The sequence below is a fragment of the Microtus oregoni genome, unplaced genomic scaffold (genome assembly GCF_018167655.1).
Source record: "Microtus oregoni isolate MIOR12 unplaced genomic scaffold, Mior012 000007F_ref0000211, whole genome shotgun sequence".
NCBI lineage: Eukaryota > Metazoa > Chordata > Mammalia > Rodentia > Cricetidae > Microtus > Microtus oregoni.
In genome coordinates, this window is record NW_024543066.1 from 35,299,196 (window position 1) to 35,318,536 (window position 19,341).

The following is a 19,341-nucleotide window of genomic DNA, read 5'->3' on the forward strand; positions in this document are numbered from 1 at the left end:
TAAAGCTAAAGAGATACCCTGTCTCGAAAAAAATTATTTGCTTTTATGTTTTAACACTCTATGGCTAAAAACTCTCTTTCTCTAACATTTACTTTATTTTCCACGTAAGTCCGATGGGGCGCAAACTTGGGACCCTCAGTAAATCCTAACTTCCCAGAGGACGAAAAGGCCTACAGTCAAAAATGGTGGAGGGACCACAACTCCCAGAATGCAGTGCTTTCTAAGTTTCCTGTTGCTCAATGATAGGGGGGCGGGTCCTGAGTCTCCTCTCTGCTCCATTGGACAACCTTTCTATTAGGGAGGAGAAAGAGAGGACAGGCCTCTCCAATCCAGGTACCGAAGGGAAGGCTGGAACAAGAAGAACCTCGCTATTGGACAGTTGCAATCCGGAAATTAGGAGGATCAGCCAATCATAACGCGTTTAGGCTCCCCGTGCCCTCCACCGTAAACTTCCGTGGCGGGAAAACTTGGGAAGTTTTCGCGCCAGGGCGGAGACACGCGGGTTTTTTTCGGCACTGTTTGGCGGCCGGTGATTTTGGGGCAGCGGCATGGCGGGCACCGTAGTGCTGGACGACGTGGAGCTGCGGGAGGCGCAGAGAGACTACTTGGACTTCCTGGATGACGAGGTGAGGCTCGGGCGGCCGGCTTGGCTGGTGCTGGGGACCCCGCGGGTGACCCGGCCCGGCAGCTCGGGTGTCTGCTGGTGACCCGGCCCGGCTGATGGGTCCCTGTAGTTAGCCTGGGCCCGGCGGCTGTCGTCACCGCGGATGACCCGGCCGGGCTGATGGGGTTCCAGTAGTTAGCCTGCGTCCGGCGACTGGGGTCCCCGAGGCTAACCTGAACTTGGCTGATCGGGTTCAGTCCCTGATATCTTTGCCGAGGGTCATGGCCTCTGGTGCTTCTTTTTGCTGCGCAACTTCCTGATTTCTTTTCTTCTAATTATTGCTATTATTCTTCCAAAACAGTATTTTTTCATGCCTTAAATTTGCATAAGTTAATTTTACATATGACTTTCATTATGAAATTTCATAAATAATTCATTTTGACTGTATTCACTCCTCATCATCCCCTCTTCCCCTCTTTCATTTTTTTTTTGTTGCTCCCGCTGATCCCCTTCTTCTATTTTCATGTCTTTTTTTTTTTCTAAATGAGTCAATGAATTTTTCCCATGGGAGATTTTTAATTTTTATGTAATGATGTAGGTGGTCCCCAAGACCCTTTGCTTGCGGTCTTCCCTTGAGCTACGTATTCTTCTTGAAACTTCTCTTGGTTAGTCGATAGAGTTTTCTTCAAAACCCTCTAGTTTGTCTCGTGAGGACCCAGCTTGCTCAAGGTCCGGTGTCAACAAATTGGTCAAGCCCATCTTAGCAATTGGATGGAAAGGAGGAGGTACTGCCCACAGGGTGCACCGAGGGCTGTGGCAACTGGCTCAGAGTGCTCATATTTTAGTTACTGAGTTACTGCTGGGGGGTGGGGAGCACTTCCACCAATCTGACTGTTTATTGATGTCAGACCAAAAGTATTTTGTGTGCAGGTAAAGTGAGGTTTCTGTGCAACCCAGTTTAAAGCTACAAGATGTTGGTGAACACAGAAAGTTTGTCGATCAATGAAAAGCAATTTTAAGTTGAATTTTAAGAGTACTTAATTTACATTTTTTATGTATGCTTGAAATACACATCATGATTTTGAAATAAGTCTGCAATCAGACATGTTAACATCAAGAATTTAAAATGCAATTTTCATATTAGTGAGTTTTTTTTTTCACTTACTGCTCTTTAAGAGGTAAGTCATTTTAAGTCCCAATTAAAATATCAACATATATTGATCATGACAGTATGGGATAGGGGATGCTGGGCAGGAAGAAAGGGCTGTATGCAGCCATTTGCTTCCTGGCAACCGTTTGAGACATATGAGTACCAGTATGCTGGTATCCTTATGTGTGTTAATTGGTGGTCATTGTCATCTTCACTGGTGTCGACTTCGAGTAGCTCCCAGTTCCCCACTTAGGACTTTTGAATAGCTTAGTGTTGATATCTTCTGACATAAAATAGTATCCCCACAGTCAGTAACTGCTTTACAAATGGATCTGTCAGTGGCTAATAATGCACTATTGATGTAGACTGCGGTGTATTTTCCTTGTCCAGAAAGGCCTAGACCTCGTTCCATGACGGGGGAAGCCTTTATAACCTAGGGAAGACTGTCCTGCAGTTGAAAGAAGTATGTCACACCAAAGAATGAGAACTCAGAAATGACCACCCTTCTCTCGTGCGCTATGTCCTTAAGTACCCCAAGTTCTAGGCACAGCTGCAGACCCCATTGCTGAGCCTGCTTGTGTTCTGACTTCCACCGCTTTCCAGGTACCTTCTAATACTTTCCCGAATCCCTATCTGGCTGTCACTTAGATTCAGGCCCGCCTTATTCTCACTGAACACTCCCCCCTCTTGCACCAGTTTTTGCAGATTCTCGCTGTAAACCCATCTGCTTGCTTGTTCTTTTGGTTGTTGCTCATAAAATGGTCTTACTCTGTACCCTCACTTGAACTCAGTGGTCAGCGGTGATCTCTGCCTCCAATACCTGAGTGCTGGAATTTCAGTTTACCTCCAGTGCCCTACCTGACTTCTGACTAAACAAAACTTTTCCTCTTTGTATTTCCTTCTGGAACCTTTGGAAATCCAAGCTTGCTATCTCCTAGTAGGTTGTAGGTGAAATCCGAGGCTAGTGTTTTTTTTTTTTTTTTTTTTTTTAATTTTCGAGACAGGGTTTCTCCGTAGCTTTTGGTTCCTGTCCTGGAACCAGCTCTTGTAGACCAGGCTGGCCTCGAACTCACAGAGATCCGCCTGCCTCTGCCTCCCGAGTGCTGGGATTAAAGGCGTGCGCCACCACCGCCCAGCCGTTGGTCACCAGTTTTGAATTTCAGTTGTTCCAAAACACTTTGAGTTGCGTAGCTGTTTTTGATATGTCATGATTGCCCCGCAGGAAGACCAGGGAATTTACCAGAACAAGGTCCGGGAGCTGATCAGTGACAACCAGTACCGGCTGATTGTCAGTGTGAACGACCTGCGCAGGAAAAATGAAAAGAGGGCTAACCGGTGAGTGGTGATGGTTTGCAGAGGAATAGCCTGCTTTGGGCTGAGAAAGGCGTCGTCTTGTTTAGACCAGAACAGGCTTCCCTGGAAAGGACCTGGAGTTTATGGCTGTCGTTGTCTCACAGAGAGGAGATGGTGGACATTTTGCTCTTTCGTGCTCCCATTTTCCAGCGTTTGCTGAGTACCATTTTTACATCTTTGATGAACCGAAGTAAAAGTCAGTTCGGATGTATTTCCTGAGTCTTATACAAAGTAGAAATGGGTTTTTTCTTTCACTGCTCGTAATGACCTAAGACTGTTTCTTCTTGTTTTGAGGGTCAGTTTCCTGAACTCTGTGTAATTAATGGTCCTTTGTCTTGGTCTTATGCAGCCTCCTGAACAATGCCTTCGAGGAGCTGGTTGCCTTCCAGCGGGCCTTGAAGGACTTCGTGGCCTCCATCGATGCTACCTACGCCAAACAGTATGAGGAGTTCTACATAGGATTAGAAGGCAGCTTTGGCTCAAAGCACGTCTCTCCTCGGACTCTCACTTCCTGCTTCCTCAGCTGTGTGGTCTGTGTGGAAGGCATTGTTACCAAATGTGAGTGGGTTGTAGGCTGTGCCGGGATCCTAAGGAAATGGTAGGATAGAGATGTAGGAGGTCCTGGAATTGGAAGAGTTGTAGTGGGGCTGGGGAACTTGAAGATTCAGAGAAGTGAAGCATTGACATTAAATGGTAGAATGTGGAGGACCTCAGGATCCACAGCAATTGGGGGCGTGGGGGGCGGGGGACACGACTGGAAGTGACCATCAGTGGTAGCCGAACTGTGTGTTTCCGAAGCTGGAAGAGTCTGGCTCTTCCAAACTTACTGCAACCCTGAGCTGTCCCTTAATTGACATCAGTGGTACTTAAAATTTTACATGGATACACTGATACCCTATGTGTAAATGTAAAGACAAATAAATGACAAGTGTTATTGAAATAGGTTAACATAATTGGAAGAACACAGTAAAGTCGTTGCATGGGTTGAGAGCCCTCCTGTGTCTGCCACTGTGTGACTTTATACATACCTTTGCATTCCCAGGCTCTCTAGTTCGTCCCAAAGTCGTTCGCAGTGTTCACTACTGTCCTGCTACTAAAAAGACCATAGAGCGACGCTACTCTGATCTCACCACTCTGGTGGCTTTCCCGTCCAGTTCTGTTTATCCCACAAAGGTGAGGACTTGCACCAGTTGGTCCTTGGGAGCTCGGAATCAAAGAAGATTGTTTTAATTCCAGTAGTTGTAGAATATCTGGAGTCTTGGTTCTAAAAGTAGATAATGTGAGATAAGGATTAATTCTGAAGAAAGATGGGATATAAAGTTAATATAGAAATCCCACCAAAGTTAAGGACTAGAGTTGGCTTAGTTGGTACTTGTTCTGCGAGCATGAGGACCTTGGTTCAGATCTCTAGCACCTAAGTAAAAGGCCAAGCATACCTATGAATGCCTGCTAACCCAGCTGCCTTTGGAGAGAAGAGATAGATATTCCTAAAGGCTTCCTTGCTAGCCGGCTAGTCTAGCTGAAACAGGATACCTGATGCCATACCTAATCTCCACGTGTATGGTATGTGCACCACACATACAGAATAAAATTGAGAAATGTTAAACTATAGAAGGCTGAAAAGGAGACACATTGGGTGACAGGTATTTTAACAGAGTTGTAACAATTATATAATGTGCTTTCTAAAAGTAAAATGGAAAATGCTGCTATTATTTGATGCTATTGTATAATCTGATATTTCAGTGGATTTAGGAAAAAGACAGTAAAAAGCTTTCTTGACAGTATTCAGGGTGAGATAACTTTCTTAGGGAGACAAGAGATCATTAATATTGATTACTTGATGTCTATACTCATTTAATCACAGGATACCTCTTAGGAAATAGTTTTGTCTGGGAAGTAGAAAGTACTGGCTCTGAGAAGCTGATGATAAGTGCATGAAGTTGTAGCACAGTCCCTGGCACATAGTGAACACTCAGTAAGCACACCTTGGCTTTTGTGGTTTTCAGAACTTCACATATAATGGAAGCACACCTTAATGGTTTTTTGTGGAAGATTAGTATATGTTAATACATTGTAATAATTATATATAACCTGTATATTATATAGCATGAATATGTAATCTACCATAAAATATATTAATATACAATAAAGATTAATATATTATGATCAATACATAATGGATATTTATATATAATTATATATAATGTATATAGCAGGTTAATGTATAATTATAGCAGGTTAATATTGCCACACATTAATTGTATTACTGCATGTTATATATTAATAATCACTTATTGATATATTATATATAATATATAATTTTGTATTATAGCTATACTATATGTTTATAATACATGTATTAATAAACTTACAGTTTTCATATATATGTACAAACTCTTTAAGTGCATTATTTGAGATTTTATAAGCAGATAAATATATGAATATTTATAAAAATATAAGATATATTTTATTTTATATGTGCTCATATAACCAACATGCAAAGTGAGTAGCAAACTTTCCAGCAAGTAGAAGTCCCTATTGAAGGCTGTGCTATACTGGTGTCTACATAGTCATGGCTGTCCTGGAATTTACTGTGTAGACCATGTTGGCCTTGAACACAGAGAGAGTCACCTGTCTGTGCCTTTGAAGTGCTGGGATTAAAGGCATGTAGACCACCATGCCTGGTAACCCTGACATCTTAACAGGAGGTGTTCTTGCCCAGTGGTTCTCATCCTTCCTGATGGTACAACCCTTTAATACAATTCCTCATATTGTGGTGACCCCCAAATATAAAATTATTTCATTGCTGCTTCATAACTGTAATTTTGCTACTGTTATGAATTGTAGTGTAAAATCTGTGTTTTCCGGATGACCCCTGCCCAAGGGTTGTTACTCCCAAAGGGCTCACAAGCCACAGGTTGCAAACGACTGCTTTTGCCTGTTTTGCTGTGTACATGTTATTGTGTTGAGCAGCCTTGGCGTAACATTGTGTATGATCACAAGTGTGCATCTTATCACAGTTTTCGTTTGTGTGACTCTTCCACATGTGTTTATTACCTATTGTCTTTAATTTTGCTTGCTGTAAGCAGTCAGTAGCTCTGGTGCATATTTCTCTTGGGTATTTCTTGGAAGTGGAAAAACTACATTAGAGTTGGGCGTGCTGGTGCACACAGCACTCAGGAGCCAAAGGCAGATGGATCTCTTGAGTTCAAGTCCAGAGTGAGTTCCAGGACAGTGAGGGCTACACAGGGAAACCTTGTCTTGAAAAAAGAAAAAGGAAGAAAGAAGAAAAACTGCATCAAATTGTAATCACAGATTCAGCATCAGTTCGGGGAGTCAGGATTTTGATTTAGGTGTTAGTACAGTCATGGTCCCATTGGTGAAAACTGACCCTTTCGTTGCTTGGTTTGTTATTAATTCAGGGATCAGGCTAGGAAAGCTGTAAGAGATGCATACACTTTTATCATGATTCTAGCTGGTAAAGTTTCAAATTTTCTGAAAGATGTTTTCCACATTAGATGAATGCTACATTTTTGAGACAAGACTGAAATGACTTTTTCTGTGGCTTTTTTTTTTTTTTTTTTTTTTTAGGATGAGGAGAACAACCCCCTGGAGACAGAGTATGGCCTGTCTGTCTACAAGGACCACCAGATCATCACCATCCAGGAGATGCCGGAGAAGGCCCCCGCTGGTCAGCTTCCTCGCTCTGTTGATGTCATTCTAGACGACGATCTGGTGGATAAAGTGAAACCTGGTGATAGGATACAGGTGGTGGGGACCTACCGCTGCCTTCCAGGGAAGAAGGGCGGCTACACCTCAGGTACCTTCAGGTAAGGATCTGCTGTGGACTGCAGCACCGTTGGCAGTTTCTGTCCCAGCAGTGCTTAACTGGTGGATAGTGTGCACTGCCTGCTAGTAGGATGGTCTGATTCTAGTACTCCTCCTTCTCATACAGCACTGGGAATGTTGGCCATCCTAGGCCAAACATGGGAGTCATGGTGACATAAATACAGCCCTGGGACCAACCTCCTTTCCATCCCGCCTCCTTTTCATCCACACTTGTTTGTTGGGCATTCCATCCTCACTGTGGCTCATGGACAAAGTGCTCATCTAGGTTCAGGAATTGCACCTCCCCCCCCCCATATTCTGGTTTAGTTTAATAGACCAAGAACTCTTAGTGGTGCTGGGGTCCAGCGGGCTTCCTCTTGCTGTGCTGCAGGACTGTCCTGATTGCCTGCAATGTGAAGCAGATGAGCAAGGATGTGCAGCCTGCCTTCTCTGCCGACGACATAGCCAAGATCAAGAAGTTCAGTAAAACCCGTTCCAAGGTCGGTGAAGAGTTGGGTGGGTTTGATTTGAAAGTGTTGTGTCCTATGTGGCCATCTTTGTGCTACATCTGGAAGAAGGTGGGATTTTATTTTCCACTAAAGTATTTGTTACTAGCATCCAGTTTTGTTGCAGCTGGCAAGTTAAGGGTGTTTTTGCCATTTGATTGGTAATACTTGTTCTGTCTGCTCGGCTCTCCAGTTAAACCTAATGCAAACAAGAGTGTAGGAGTTAAAATATCAGTGCACCATTGAGCCTTTCATATCACTGGTTTGGTTCTCCTGTGGAGACAGTCTCATGTAGCCCAGGGTGTCCCTGAACTCCTGATTGTCTTGTGTACACTTCCATCTCTGCTTTTACTTCTTATTTTGGAATAAAAAGAGTTTGTATTTTCTGTCGGCTCCAGAAACCCTGCTGGGTCTCACTAGGCTTTTTATTCTGGTTCTTCCTGCTGTAGGATGTGTTTGACCAGTTGGCCCGCTCATTGGCTCCAAGCATTCATGGGCATGACTATGTCAAGAAGGCAATCCTCTGTTTGCTTCTGGGAGGGGTGGAACGAGAGCTCGAAAATGGCAGCCACATTCGTGGAGACATCAATATTCTCCTCATAGGTATGGTGCTGGGGGACGTGTTATATATACAGAGGCTTTTTTACCTTGAGGAGTGGGCTGTAAAAACGTGTGTATATAAGATTGTACCTTCTACAGCTGATCATATTTCAGTTCCATCAAAGTGCAGAGGGCTAAAATGGATGTCTTTAAAAATGATCCCTGAAATTCGTGATGTATTATACCTAGACTGAATTCTGAGAATGGGAAAAAGGAAAGAAGTAACATCAGGTTACTGTGGGACTTGGCCAGGAAGTGTGCTGTGGAAGCCGAATTTGCTGGGGTATGTGGGGACTTTCCTCGAGGTTCACCACTGCCTTGTTCTGTAGGTGACCCCTCTGTTGCTAAATCCCAGCTTCTGCGGTATGTGCTTTGCACTGCTCCCAGGGCCATTCCCACCACTGGCCGGGGCTCGTCTGGAGTGGGTCTCACGGCTGCTGTCACTACAGACCAGGAAACAGGTAAGGGCATGAGGCTTCCTGGCTGAGGACCAGCATGAGTGTGAGCAGACTCTCCAGGCTGGCTGTGGGCACTGGCTTGTGTTGGGACTATTTGAAAGCTTAGTGAGGTGTGTTGTAAGACTGAATGCTCTAGCTAAGTGGGTCCATTATTTGAAGGCTTTAGGTCTCTGTTGCTAAACATGTCTTCTAGAAGATGGCTTGAATGATGGCAAAGGGGAAAACAATTTAGGAGGAAGGTAAAATTGAAATTGGGGGAAGATTTGAAGAGCAGTAAAGGAGCTTTGGTTGGCTGTCTCCGAGGGAGATGAGCGAAGCGAGTGCAGCTGAGAGGCTACAGTGAGGGGGGCTCAGCAAGACTCAGGGTGGAGCTGAGAAATAACACTGCCTGGCTTCCTGTGAAGTCCCCCAGCTGAGGCTCTTTACTGTGTTCTCGCGCACTCTGGTGACAGGTGCCTTGGAAAAATCCTTCTCTGTCCTCTGACTTAGACCGCGCCATATGTATTTACCTCTTCTGTTCCCAGGGGAGCGTCGCCTGGAAGCTGGTGCCATGGTCCTGGCTGACCGAGGAGTTGTTTGCATCGATGAGTTTGACAAAATGTCTGATATGGATCGTACAGCCATCCACGAGGTGATGGAGCAGGGTCGAGTGACTATTGCAAAGGCTGGCATTCATGCTCGGCTGAATGCCCGCTGCAGTGTTTTGGCAGCTGCCAATCCGGTCTATGGCAGGGTAAGTGGAATCCGGCCTATAACCTCTATTCTTGGATTAATTTGGTTTTGCCTAATAACTGGGCTGAGAGGTTTATTATAGAGGAATAGTAAATCAAAAACAACTCGTCTTGTTACTCTTCTTGGATTATTAGCAGTCATTCTTCACAGTTCTTTATAACAGAATAACTTGTGTACGCATGTCTGTGCCTGCATGTGTGTAGGCCAGAGGTCAATGTTGGGTGTCTTCCTCTCATTCTCCACCAGAGGTCAATGTTGGGTGTCTTCCTCTCATTCTCCACCAGAGGTCAATGTTGGGTGTCTTCCTCTGTCATTCTCCACCAGAGGTCAATGTTGGGTGTCTTCCTCTGTCATTCTCCACCAGAGGTCAATGTTGGGTGTCTTCCTCTGTCATTCTCCACCAGAGGTCAATGTTGGGTGTCTTCCTCTGTCATTCTCCACCAGAGGTCAATGTTGGGTGTCTTCCTTTGTCATTCTCCACCTGAGTTTTTGACATAGGGCCTGGGAATGAACCTGGATTTTGCTGTTTGGCTGCTGGCCAGCCATAAAGGTGACACTGGGAAACCTTCAAGAGTATTTTCTTGGTTAGGTCATTATGCTTTTCTAATGTTAGGGGAGAGCTTGTAGTAATAGCAGTCCACCTCCTAAATGCTCTCAGATCTGAGCTGTGCTCTTTGGGGCAGTGTTGGTGTGGAGTCGTGACAACACATACAATGAGAATGCACAAGTGTGCAGGGAAGAAGGCTGTGTTGAAGTGTGGAGCCGCTGAAGCCAGCACTGTCAGAGACTGCTCACAATCATCCTATGCTTGCTTTTCAGTCAACTCCCACTCATCGTGCATCCAGAAACCTGCTCCTAAGGAGAGGTTTTGTGAATCCCCTGATGTTGAGTGTTCGATCCATAGTTAAGGAAGCTGTGATATATGTGTGTGTTTATTTATTTATTTTGTTTATCGGGATGGGGTCTCTGTGTAGCCCTAACTGTCCCAGAATTTAACTGTGTAGACCAGGCTGGTCTCGGACCCAGAAGTCAGAGGCAGGCAGATCTCTGTGCATTCAAAATTGTCCTTGTCTATATAGTAAGTTTTAGGATGGCCAGGGCTATACAGAAACCCTGTCTGAAAACAGAACAGAAATTTAGTTTTGTGTGTAGCATGCATGCGAAGGGCAGAGGACAGCTAGGAGTCATTTCCCTCCAGCCATATTGATACACTGATCCTGAGGATTGAACCCAGGACCTCACACATGCTAGGCAAGGACCACTGAGCTATATTCCACTATGTATTTTCTGCTTGCCTGCTGAATTTTATGTGGCCTAGCCTTACATTCCCACCCCCAGATTGATTTGCCCTTGATGTTCTTCCTACTGATGTTTCCTCTACCTGATTGTCTTGTGTTCTTCAGTATGATCAGTATAAGACTCCTATGGAGAACATTGGGCTGCAGGATTCGCTGCTGTCACGATTTGACCTGCTTTTCATCATGCTGGATCAGATGGATCCTGAACAGGATCGGGAAATCTCAGACCACGTCCTTAGGATGCACCAGTACAGAGCCCCAGGGGAGCAGGATGGTGATGGTGAGAACATGGAATAGCATGGGTGGCTTGTGGAAGAGGGCCTGACAGATCCCCCCGCCCCATACCTTTGGCCCAGCCCCAGGGCTTTGGGTGTTCCGTCCTGGGTTAACGTGCTGGGTTAACATCTCTGTCCTTCTCCCCTTACTTTACTGCTCACTGGGGTTGAGTTTGTCTGTTCATTTTGCATTCTGCTATATTTCTCAGCATCTTCTGGGTGTCTTCTGATTTGTGAAGTCCACGTGTCTGTTTCCTCCTGGGTCTTTGGCTATAGAAGAGGCAAGTTGGCTTGGCTGAAACTCCTTAATCTCCTTTTTCTCAACTTGTGTTTCCTAGCTTTGCCGTTGGGTAGTTCAGTGGATATCCTGGCCACAGATGATCCCGACTTTGTCCTGGATGACCAGCAGGATACCCAGATTTATGAGAAGCATGACAAGCTTCTACATGGGAGCAAGAAGAAAAAGTGAGCACCCCTCTTAACCTCTCTTAAGAGAACCTGAGCTATTGACCTAGGTTTTCTTTTCTGGGTCTGCAGGTAAACCATCTATCTTTGCCGGTTGCCTTGCATGTGTCTGGGTGATTTAGCTCAGGGTCAGATCTTTCCTGAGATAACAAGTTTGAACAGAGCCAGGCATGGTTCACACTTACAGTCTCAGCATTCAGTTTGGAACTGGCCTGGACTACAGATAACCTGACTCAAAATTGTTTTCGACAATATGCCCAAGTGCTAGTGGTGTATGATCAGTCCTCTAAGGTGCCCTCTCGTTCTTTGTGGTAGTTTTTGGTGACTGTTAGTAGGTAGCAATCAGTCTTGGAGAGTGAATTTGAGTAGAAGAGACTTGATTGGGTCTCAGAGTATATGTGAACTCCGGTAGCTCTGTTTGGCCATGCTGTAGCAAGAAACATAATTGTACTGAATTTGAGTTGACTTTTTCTCTTGAGCCAGTATTCCCACCTACAAAATGTGGCTGTTGTCAGGTGTGGTGGTACATACTTTTAATCTCAGCACTCAAGAGGCAGAGGCTAGTGGATTTCTGTGAGTTCGAGGCCAGAGTAATTACATACACAATTGAGTTTCAAGCCAGCTATTGATAGATAGTGATACTGTTTCCAAAAATGGGGGCCAAGGGTCTGGAGAGATGGTACAGTGGACAAAGGCAGTTCCAGAGGACCTGTCTTCACTTTCTGGCACCCACATAGCAGTTTACGAAGGTCTGTAGCTCTAGTTTCAGGGGATTCTCTTCTAGCCTCCATGGACACAGGCACACACAGGGTGCACAGACATACATGCAGGCGAAACTCTATGCACATACCATTAAAATAAATCTAAAAAAAAAAAAATAAATAAAATAAGACTTGTAATACCAGAATGTCTTCTTCCCTAGATTACCTGAGTTACAGATAACACCTGAGGTTGAATAGACGATGCTTGAAATGCTCTGTGTGTGTCCCTGTTATGGTGGTGGGCTCTGGGCTTATCTCCGCACTGCCATTGGTCCTTGCCTTCTCTGAGAGCTTAAACCATTGCCCAAGATGGCTTAGGAAAATGACGTGCATTCTCTTGGATCCAGGGAGAAGATGGTGAGTGCAGCTTTCATGAAGAAATACATCCACGTGGCCAAAATCATTAAGCCCGTCCTGACACCAGAGTCTGCAGCCTACATTGCAGAAGAATACTCGCGCCTGCGCAGTCAGGACAGCATGAGCTCAGATACTGCCCGGGTGAGTGCACAGAGAGTTTTGGTCCTAGAACGTGAGGGTAGGGGATCCTGCTCTCTGGGAAAATAGGGAGGTTTTTTTTTTTTTTAATAATTTATTTTCATTTTATGTGCATTGGTGTTTTTCCTTTGGTCTGTGTGGAAGCTGGAATTACAGACAGTTGTGAGCTGCCATATGGATGCTGGGAATTGAACCTGGGCCCTCTGGAAGAGCATCCAGTATTCTTAACCACTGAGCCATCTCTCTAGCCTTCAAAATATGTTTCTGTTTCTTTTTGATTTTTCCAGACAAGGTTTCTCTGTCTATTCCTGGCTGTCCTGGAACTTCCTCTGTAGATCAGGCAGGCCTCTAACTCACAGAGATCCACCCACCTCTGCCTCCCAAGTGCTGGGATTAGAGGTGTGTGCTGCCACCACCACCACCCAGCCACATTCCTGTTCAGAACCTGGGATTTTTAATTTGACTGTCCTTCCTGGTCTGAAGAGCTTTGTTAACACACATTTAATTATCTCTTTTCTGGAGAAGGTGAAAACCAAGACCTCAGATGTAGTGAGAATCTCCCCCGGTGAACCATGGCTAGATTCCAGGGAATGGCCTCGTCTCCATTCTCACATGCAGTGGGAAAGGAACTGAGTGAGTGTTCAGGCTTGAGGAAGAGGCAGAAAGGTAGATAGGAAGATCATATATTTATCACGCACCCAGTGTGGTAATTAGAAGAGCATGGGCGTGAAGGGCTATTTTGAGTCCAGATGTGAAGAGAAGTAGGTTTTGCCAATGAGAGTCTCTAGAGGGGTGTGAATGTCACTGATGCTCTGAATAGCTAGAAGTTGAGCGCCCGTGATTCAGAGCGGTAGAGTGGCCCTTGAATTTATCTGCATCTTCCAGGGACAATATAGTTCATACAGGACTAAAAGGAGAGAGTCCACAGTTCAAAGCCCTGCTTCTGTGACAGACCTAACTGTCCCCTAATAGGTGTTTTGTCTCTGGGTTCTATTGGTACTTTCCTCCCCCCTCTGCCTGTGATAGCATGCTCAGGACATCACTGTGTCTTAGAACAAGTTCTTACTTAGCTTAAACCTGCTCCCCCACGGCTCTCCATGGGTTCCCTAGGGATCACAGGTCACTTGTTTCCATACTAAATAGCTCCTTTCTTTAGCCCCACTCTTCTCCGTGCAGGAACTGTTTCAGTGCGTCTGTGTCAAGGACCTGCTCACTGGGGCAAGAATTGAGTGTTATTGTCAGTATGTTGTGCTGGTCGATCCCTCAGGTTGGATTGTCTAGCTCTGTTAGTGCACATGAAGATTTCACCAGAAATCTTGTGTGACACCGAAATTGGATCTTGGAGTGTCTAAACTCCAAGCTCATGGTGTTCCATGTTCCCTCAGAAGTAATTCCCTCCTGTTTCCTTCCCTAGACATCTCCAGTTACGGCCCGAACACTGGAAACCCTGATCCGGCTGGCCACAGCCCATGCAAAGGCCCGTATGAGCAAGACCGTGGAGCTGCAGGATGCAGAGGAAGCTGTGGAGCTGGTTCAGTATGCTTACTTCAAGAAGGTGAGCTTTCAGGCAGCCCCTCGGAAGAGGAGGCAGAAAGTGTAAGCCAGACGTAATGGAGGACACCTGGAGAACAAGGCCCTCTAAATCAGCTGTGTAAAGGGCATGCGAGATCCCAGAGACTGAAGCAGCAAGTACAGGGCCTGCAAGGGTCTGCACCAGGGTCTCTGTGTATGTGTTACAGCTCTCAGTGTAGTATTTTTGTAGGACTCCTGAGTGCTGAATGACTGGGTCTCGGATTCGCGGACCTTTTCTCGAAAACTCTTCCTTCTATTGCTTTGCCCTGTCCGACTTCAGTATGATGGCTTGTTATATTTTATTTTGTCATGTGTGATTGTTATCTCTTAGCCTGTTCTTTTCTAGTGAGAGACAGAGAGTGGATCTGGGTGGGTGGGAGGGAGGTGGGAGGAACTGGGAGGAGCAGAGGGAGGGGAATCTATAATTAGGATATATTTTGTGAAAAAAAAATTATTTTAATAAAGGGGGAGAAAATAAGGTAAATAAGGTGAGCCTTGTCGCCGTTGCTACTGCTCACCTGAAGAGCTATAGACCTCGGAGGTTTAGAGCTATGGTTCTGCCATCCTTTTCCTGTTTCTCTCTCCTTACAAAGTCGGGAGCTGTGTTGAATTTCAACTAAATACCTGGTCTATAAAGAAATGATTATTCTTAGCCGGGCGGTGGTGGTGCACGCCTTTAATCCCAGCACTCGGGAGGCAGAGGCAGGCGGATCTCTGTGAGTTCGAGACCAGGACAGACTCCAAAACCACAGAGAAACCCTGTCTCGAAAAACCAAAAAAAAAAAAAAAAAAAAAAAAAGAAAGAAATGAATGATTATTCTCCCCTTAACCGTAATGATTTGGACACCCCCCAAACATGCCTTTTTACTCAGTGAACCTGGGTACCTGCTGTGACAGGCTTCCTGGTGTTGGTGAAAGTCTAATAAGCTTCCCCTGCCTCTGGTCCTGGGATGTGGACTGGGAAGGACAGAGAGATAAGTCTTAGATACTTGGAAGTCATTTCTGCTGGTGATGCAGAAGAGACTCAAGGTTCCTTAATGAGTTTTGCACCAGTGATGTCCATTGGTTTGGTTTTAGGTTCTGGAGAAGGAGAAGAAACGTAAGAAGCCAAGTGAGGATGAGTCAGACCTGGAAGATGAAGAGGAGAAGAGTCAGGAAGACCCCGAACAGAAGAAGAAGAGGTACAGTGGGGCATTGAGAAGTGAGACGAGAAGCTGTCGGGGTGGAGAGAGTCTAATTGTTGGCGGCTGGTTCCTCATGGCCCTGCAGGGTTTCAGAGGAAGGTAGTTGGGCACAGGAGTGGGAGGAGAGCCTCTGTTTTGTTCAGGATGGTTTCCTATAAGGGATGCTGAGTAGCAGAAGTGATGCTATCATTAGGTCATCAGATGTTCTTAAGGCAATTTTCCCCCTCCTGCACAATCATTTATTAGGTTGGTATCAGGGACCCAGAGCACTGGGTGGCAGGGCCTGGAGAATGTCTTTCAGGAAATACAGTGGTTTGATCAGGCCTGAGTGATTCCGATGTTTCTTGTTGGTTGTGCATTGTTCTGGTATACATGTGGTCAGAGCCCCAAAATGGAGCTCCCTGAAGCCATGTCAGTTTCTTGACTGCTACGGTTATTTCAGGAGGAGGACCGATGCTGCGGATGGGGAGTCCTATGACCCTTATGACTTCCGTGAAGCTGAGAAGGAAATGCCTCAAGGTGAGTGAGCTTGCCTCGTGATCTTCCAGCTGCATTTTGTGCTGCCTTTTTTTTTTGTGAGTTCTTACTGACTTTCCAAGAGACCCTGTGACCAGGGACGTTTGTCTCAAGAGAGCCTTGGGAAACCCAGTGCAAACTTAAGAAAAGAAGCCTAACTTAGCTGTTGGCTTCCTCCTTTATTTTATATGACCCTTTGCCTTGCCTGGTTTAAGCATCCTGGATAATGCATTGAGGGTCTCCTGCTTCACTCAGTTCCTCTACCCATGGGGAATTTCCCTGTATTTATTATCCTGCCCGGCCCTGTAAGAACCATGGGAGGCAGCAAGACAGGGAGGGTGTGGCTTTTCAGTGTTGCTGGAAATGACTTCACGTTGCTGTCTCCCCCACCCCTGCATTGCTCCCCTGAAGTGTACACTCCAAAGACCGACGATTCTCAGGAGACCACCGAATCCCAGAAAGTGGAGCTGAGCGAGTCCAGGTGAGTCATCTGCTCGTGCTTGGGAATTCCTGCTGCTGGGGGACTAGCTTCCAGGCAGAGTGCCAGCCGCCTCTGTCGAGCTGAGCTAGAACCCCAGGGGCTTTACAACACTCCACTGCTCCTAAGGCCAGGCTCACAAAGTCAGGCCAGTGTCTGAACGCCCGTGACAGTTGCAGTTCTCGCCGGTTTTCTGTACTTTCTTTGTGGAAATGAAGTTGTTACTTTTAAGTCAAGAAGAGGTGACTTAATTCACCAAGGACAGATTTTGATTTGTATCTTAGCTTTGGCTTCTTGTAATTGTGTCTATTTGATTTGACACAGATTTTCACTAGGGCTTCGAAAAATATTTTTCAACCTGAAATTTAATGTTTACTGGATACCAAAGAAACTCCATAGCTAAGGCTAATTTGTTAGAAGATACAGAACACCATGCAGTCAAACGTAGAAAAATATTTAGAGAGGAACACTAAAACCGGTTGTAATTCCATGCTCCAGAAACTGTCACTAAACCCTGTGCTTTCTGGGTCGACTCAGATTTCCAAGGGGTGCTGTGCGAAGAGTTTTGGTTTTAAAACACTTCACTATACAAAGTAGACTGGCCTTAAACTCAGATTCCTCCTTGCCCCTGCATCCTGAGTGCTGGGATTAAAGGCATGTGCCCCCTCACCTAGTTTGATGTATAGATTTTTTTTGTTTGTTTTAAGACAGGGTTGTTCTGTTTAACAGCCATGGCTGTCCTGGAACTCACTTTGTAGACCAGGCTGGTCTCAAACTCACATAGATCAGTCTGGCTTTGCCCCCCAGTGTGTGCCACCACTGTCTGGTAATATATAGAATCTTAAATAAGCTCTTGAACGGCATTGAGGTGGCTCCTTGTCACTGCCATTTACAGTGCAACATACTTAGATTTGTTGCACAGCACACTCGTGTGGCATGGTAAGGTTCCTAGACTGGTGGAGAGGTGTGGGCTCTTTAACTACTGTGAATAAACTGTCCCTCAGATACTGTGCCAGCCGATCTACTGTGCCGTGTGCAGGGTTGCCGGTCTCGTCAACAGCCTCCAGGCTTCACCGGCCCCCTCATGTTCAACTTGCAGGAAGCTCTGTGAGCAGTGTAGGTTAGCATTAAAGAGAGCTGCTTAGACTGCTGGGAGAACACTAATGTTAATGCTTCATATCTAAGCTTGCCATAGAGCTTCAGGTTTGTGTACGACCATTTTGTTTAAGACTTGGTCTCAACATGTGGTACAGACTGCTTGTGAATTTAGGGTTTCTCCAGCCTCAGCTTCCTTAGTGCTGCTATTGCATAGGTGCTGCAGTGTGCCTGGCTTTTCTGCTCATGGTTTTCCTCTCTTGGGCAGGTTGAAGGCTTTCAAGGCGGCCCTCTTGGATGTGTTCCGAGAAGCTCACGCGCAGTCTGTGGGCATGAGCCACCTCACAGAATCCATCAATCGGGATAGAGAAGAGCCCTTCTCCTCAGAGGAGATCCAGGCATCACTGAGCAGAATGCAGGATGACAACCAGGTCATGGTGTCTGAGGGCATCATCTTCCTTATCTGAGCAGGGCATGTATGAAGTCCCTCTGCCAAGGACTGCCCTGTCCCTGCCATTGTCTCCATTCTCCAGTAACTGTTTAGTGATGGAAGCTGCGGAACATGGGTGATGAGGCTGTCAGGACCTGGTGGACGCTCTGAGAATGGCTGCTGCTGTGGGCTGGAGCGGGGAGAGGGCGGGGGCCAGGACTCTGGTCACACACCTTCCGGCCTTAAACGATGAAAGTTATTGCAGGACTTGTTGGGTTTGGGGGCACAACTGTTTTTTGTGTTTATTGCTTGTGTTTTTAATTCCTCCGCCACCCCCAAGCACTTTAGGACAAGCCTTGAGGTCTGTTTGCCAGAGTGGCTCGAGCAGATCACAGGTGGATTGGAGAAAGCTTTCTTTGCAGTCAAATAAGACTAAAATGTAATAAGTGTTGTTGACCTAAGTATCCGAGATATTGACACCCAGTAAATAGAACTATTTTATACATGTGGACTTTGTATTCTGTGGTTTAAAAATAATAACTGTGTGTGTGTGTTTGTGTGTGTGTGTGTGTTGGAGCTGGGACATGTGTTGTGTGGTGGTCAGTGGGCATCTCGTGTGTGTTGGTTCTCATCTACCATGTGGATCCTAGGGATCCAACCTGGGTACCAGTCTTGGCAGCAGGCACCTAGGCACCTTTACCCTCTGAGCTGTATTAGGCCCCGGCCTCCTTGAAGATTTTTTTTTCTTTTTAACTCCATTCTAAAAACATTCCAAATGAAATCATACGCTGACCAACCTGGTCTATAGAGCGAGTTCTAGGACAGCCAGGGCTACAAAGAGAGACCGTGTCTTGAAAAGTACAGCAAAATAAATAAATAAAAATCACACACTGAGGCCGGGCGGTGGTGGCGCACGCCTTTAATCCCAGCACTCGGGAGGCAGAGGCAGGCGGATCTCTGTGAGTTCGAGGCCAGCCTGGTCTACAAGAGCTAGTGCCAGGACAGGCTTCAAAGCTACAGAGAAACCCTGTCTCGGAAAAACTAAAAAAAAAAAAAAAAAAAAAAAAAAAAAAAAAAGTCACACACTGAAATTAGCAAGACCCAAAGACTGTGCAGCTCAGTGAACCTTCTCTACCTTCAGAGTAGCCATTGGGAAGGGAGGCTGTGGAGGTCACCCCAATTCTATGCTTTCACTACTCAATTTATTTTTATGCACTTAATCCACCACCAACAAAGAAAACATCATGGCAGAGTTAAACTAGAAAGAGCTCATATGCGTTAGTCCTCCCCGTGACTCAGCATCCAGTCTTTTGTTCTCCTGTCCACATGTTACACCGTACCCTCCTGTGTACTGACAAGGTTCCATATGTGAGGGACAATATGTGCTTCCTTTTCCAAGGTTGTGATGCCACGTATGTATTCTATGTGTTCCTACAAACTTTATGATTGCTTTTCCTTAGAGTGGAGTGCTACTTTATTTTTTATATATCTCAGATTTTATCTATTCATCTGTTGATGGACAATTGAATGGATTCCAGTTC

At 45.6% G+C, this 19,341-nt stretch overlaps 1 protein-coding gene across 1 annotated transcript; it reads left to right on the top strand.

Annotated features, from left to right (window-relative positions):
* The first annotated feature begins 493 nt into the window (after positions 1-493).
* Mcm3 (minichromosome maintenance complex component 3) lies at positions 494-18,303 on the top strand. Its single transcript, XM_041655789.1, has 17 exons — positions 494-626; positions 2,977-3,089; positions 3,457-3,665; positions 4,150-4,280; positions 6,699-6,937; positions 7,327-7,435; positions 7,891-8,044; positions 8,371-8,502; positions 9,024-9,232; positions 10,635-10,809; positions 11,143-11,269; positions 12,378-12,528; positions 13,940-14,080; positions 15,175-15,278; positions 15,724-15,800; positions 16,209-16,278; positions 17,639-18,303. The coding sequence occupies exons 1-17, from the start codon at positions 549-551 to the stop codon at positions 17,835-17,837; spliced, it is 2,418 nt and encodes an 805-aa protein (XP_041511723.1). The 5' UTR covers positions 494-548; the 3' UTR covers positions 17,838-18,303.
* Positions 18,304-19,341: the final 1,038 nt, after the last annotated feature.

Excerpts from the sequence above, each read along its gene's own strand:
- Mcm3 (XM_041655789.1), top strand. The coding sequence starts at position 549 with ATGGCGGGCACCGTAGTGCTGGACGACGTGGAGCTGCGGGAGGCGCAG. Across the intron at positions 9,233-10,634 it reads CCAATCCGGTCTATGGCAGG|TATGATCAGTATAAGACTCC; the intron begins GTAAGTGGAATC and ends TGTGTTCTTCAG. Across the intron at positions 16,279-17,638 it reads GTGGAGCTGAGCGAGTCCAG|GTTGAAGGCTTTCAAGGCGG; the intron begins GTGAGTCATCTG and ends TCTCTTGGGCAG.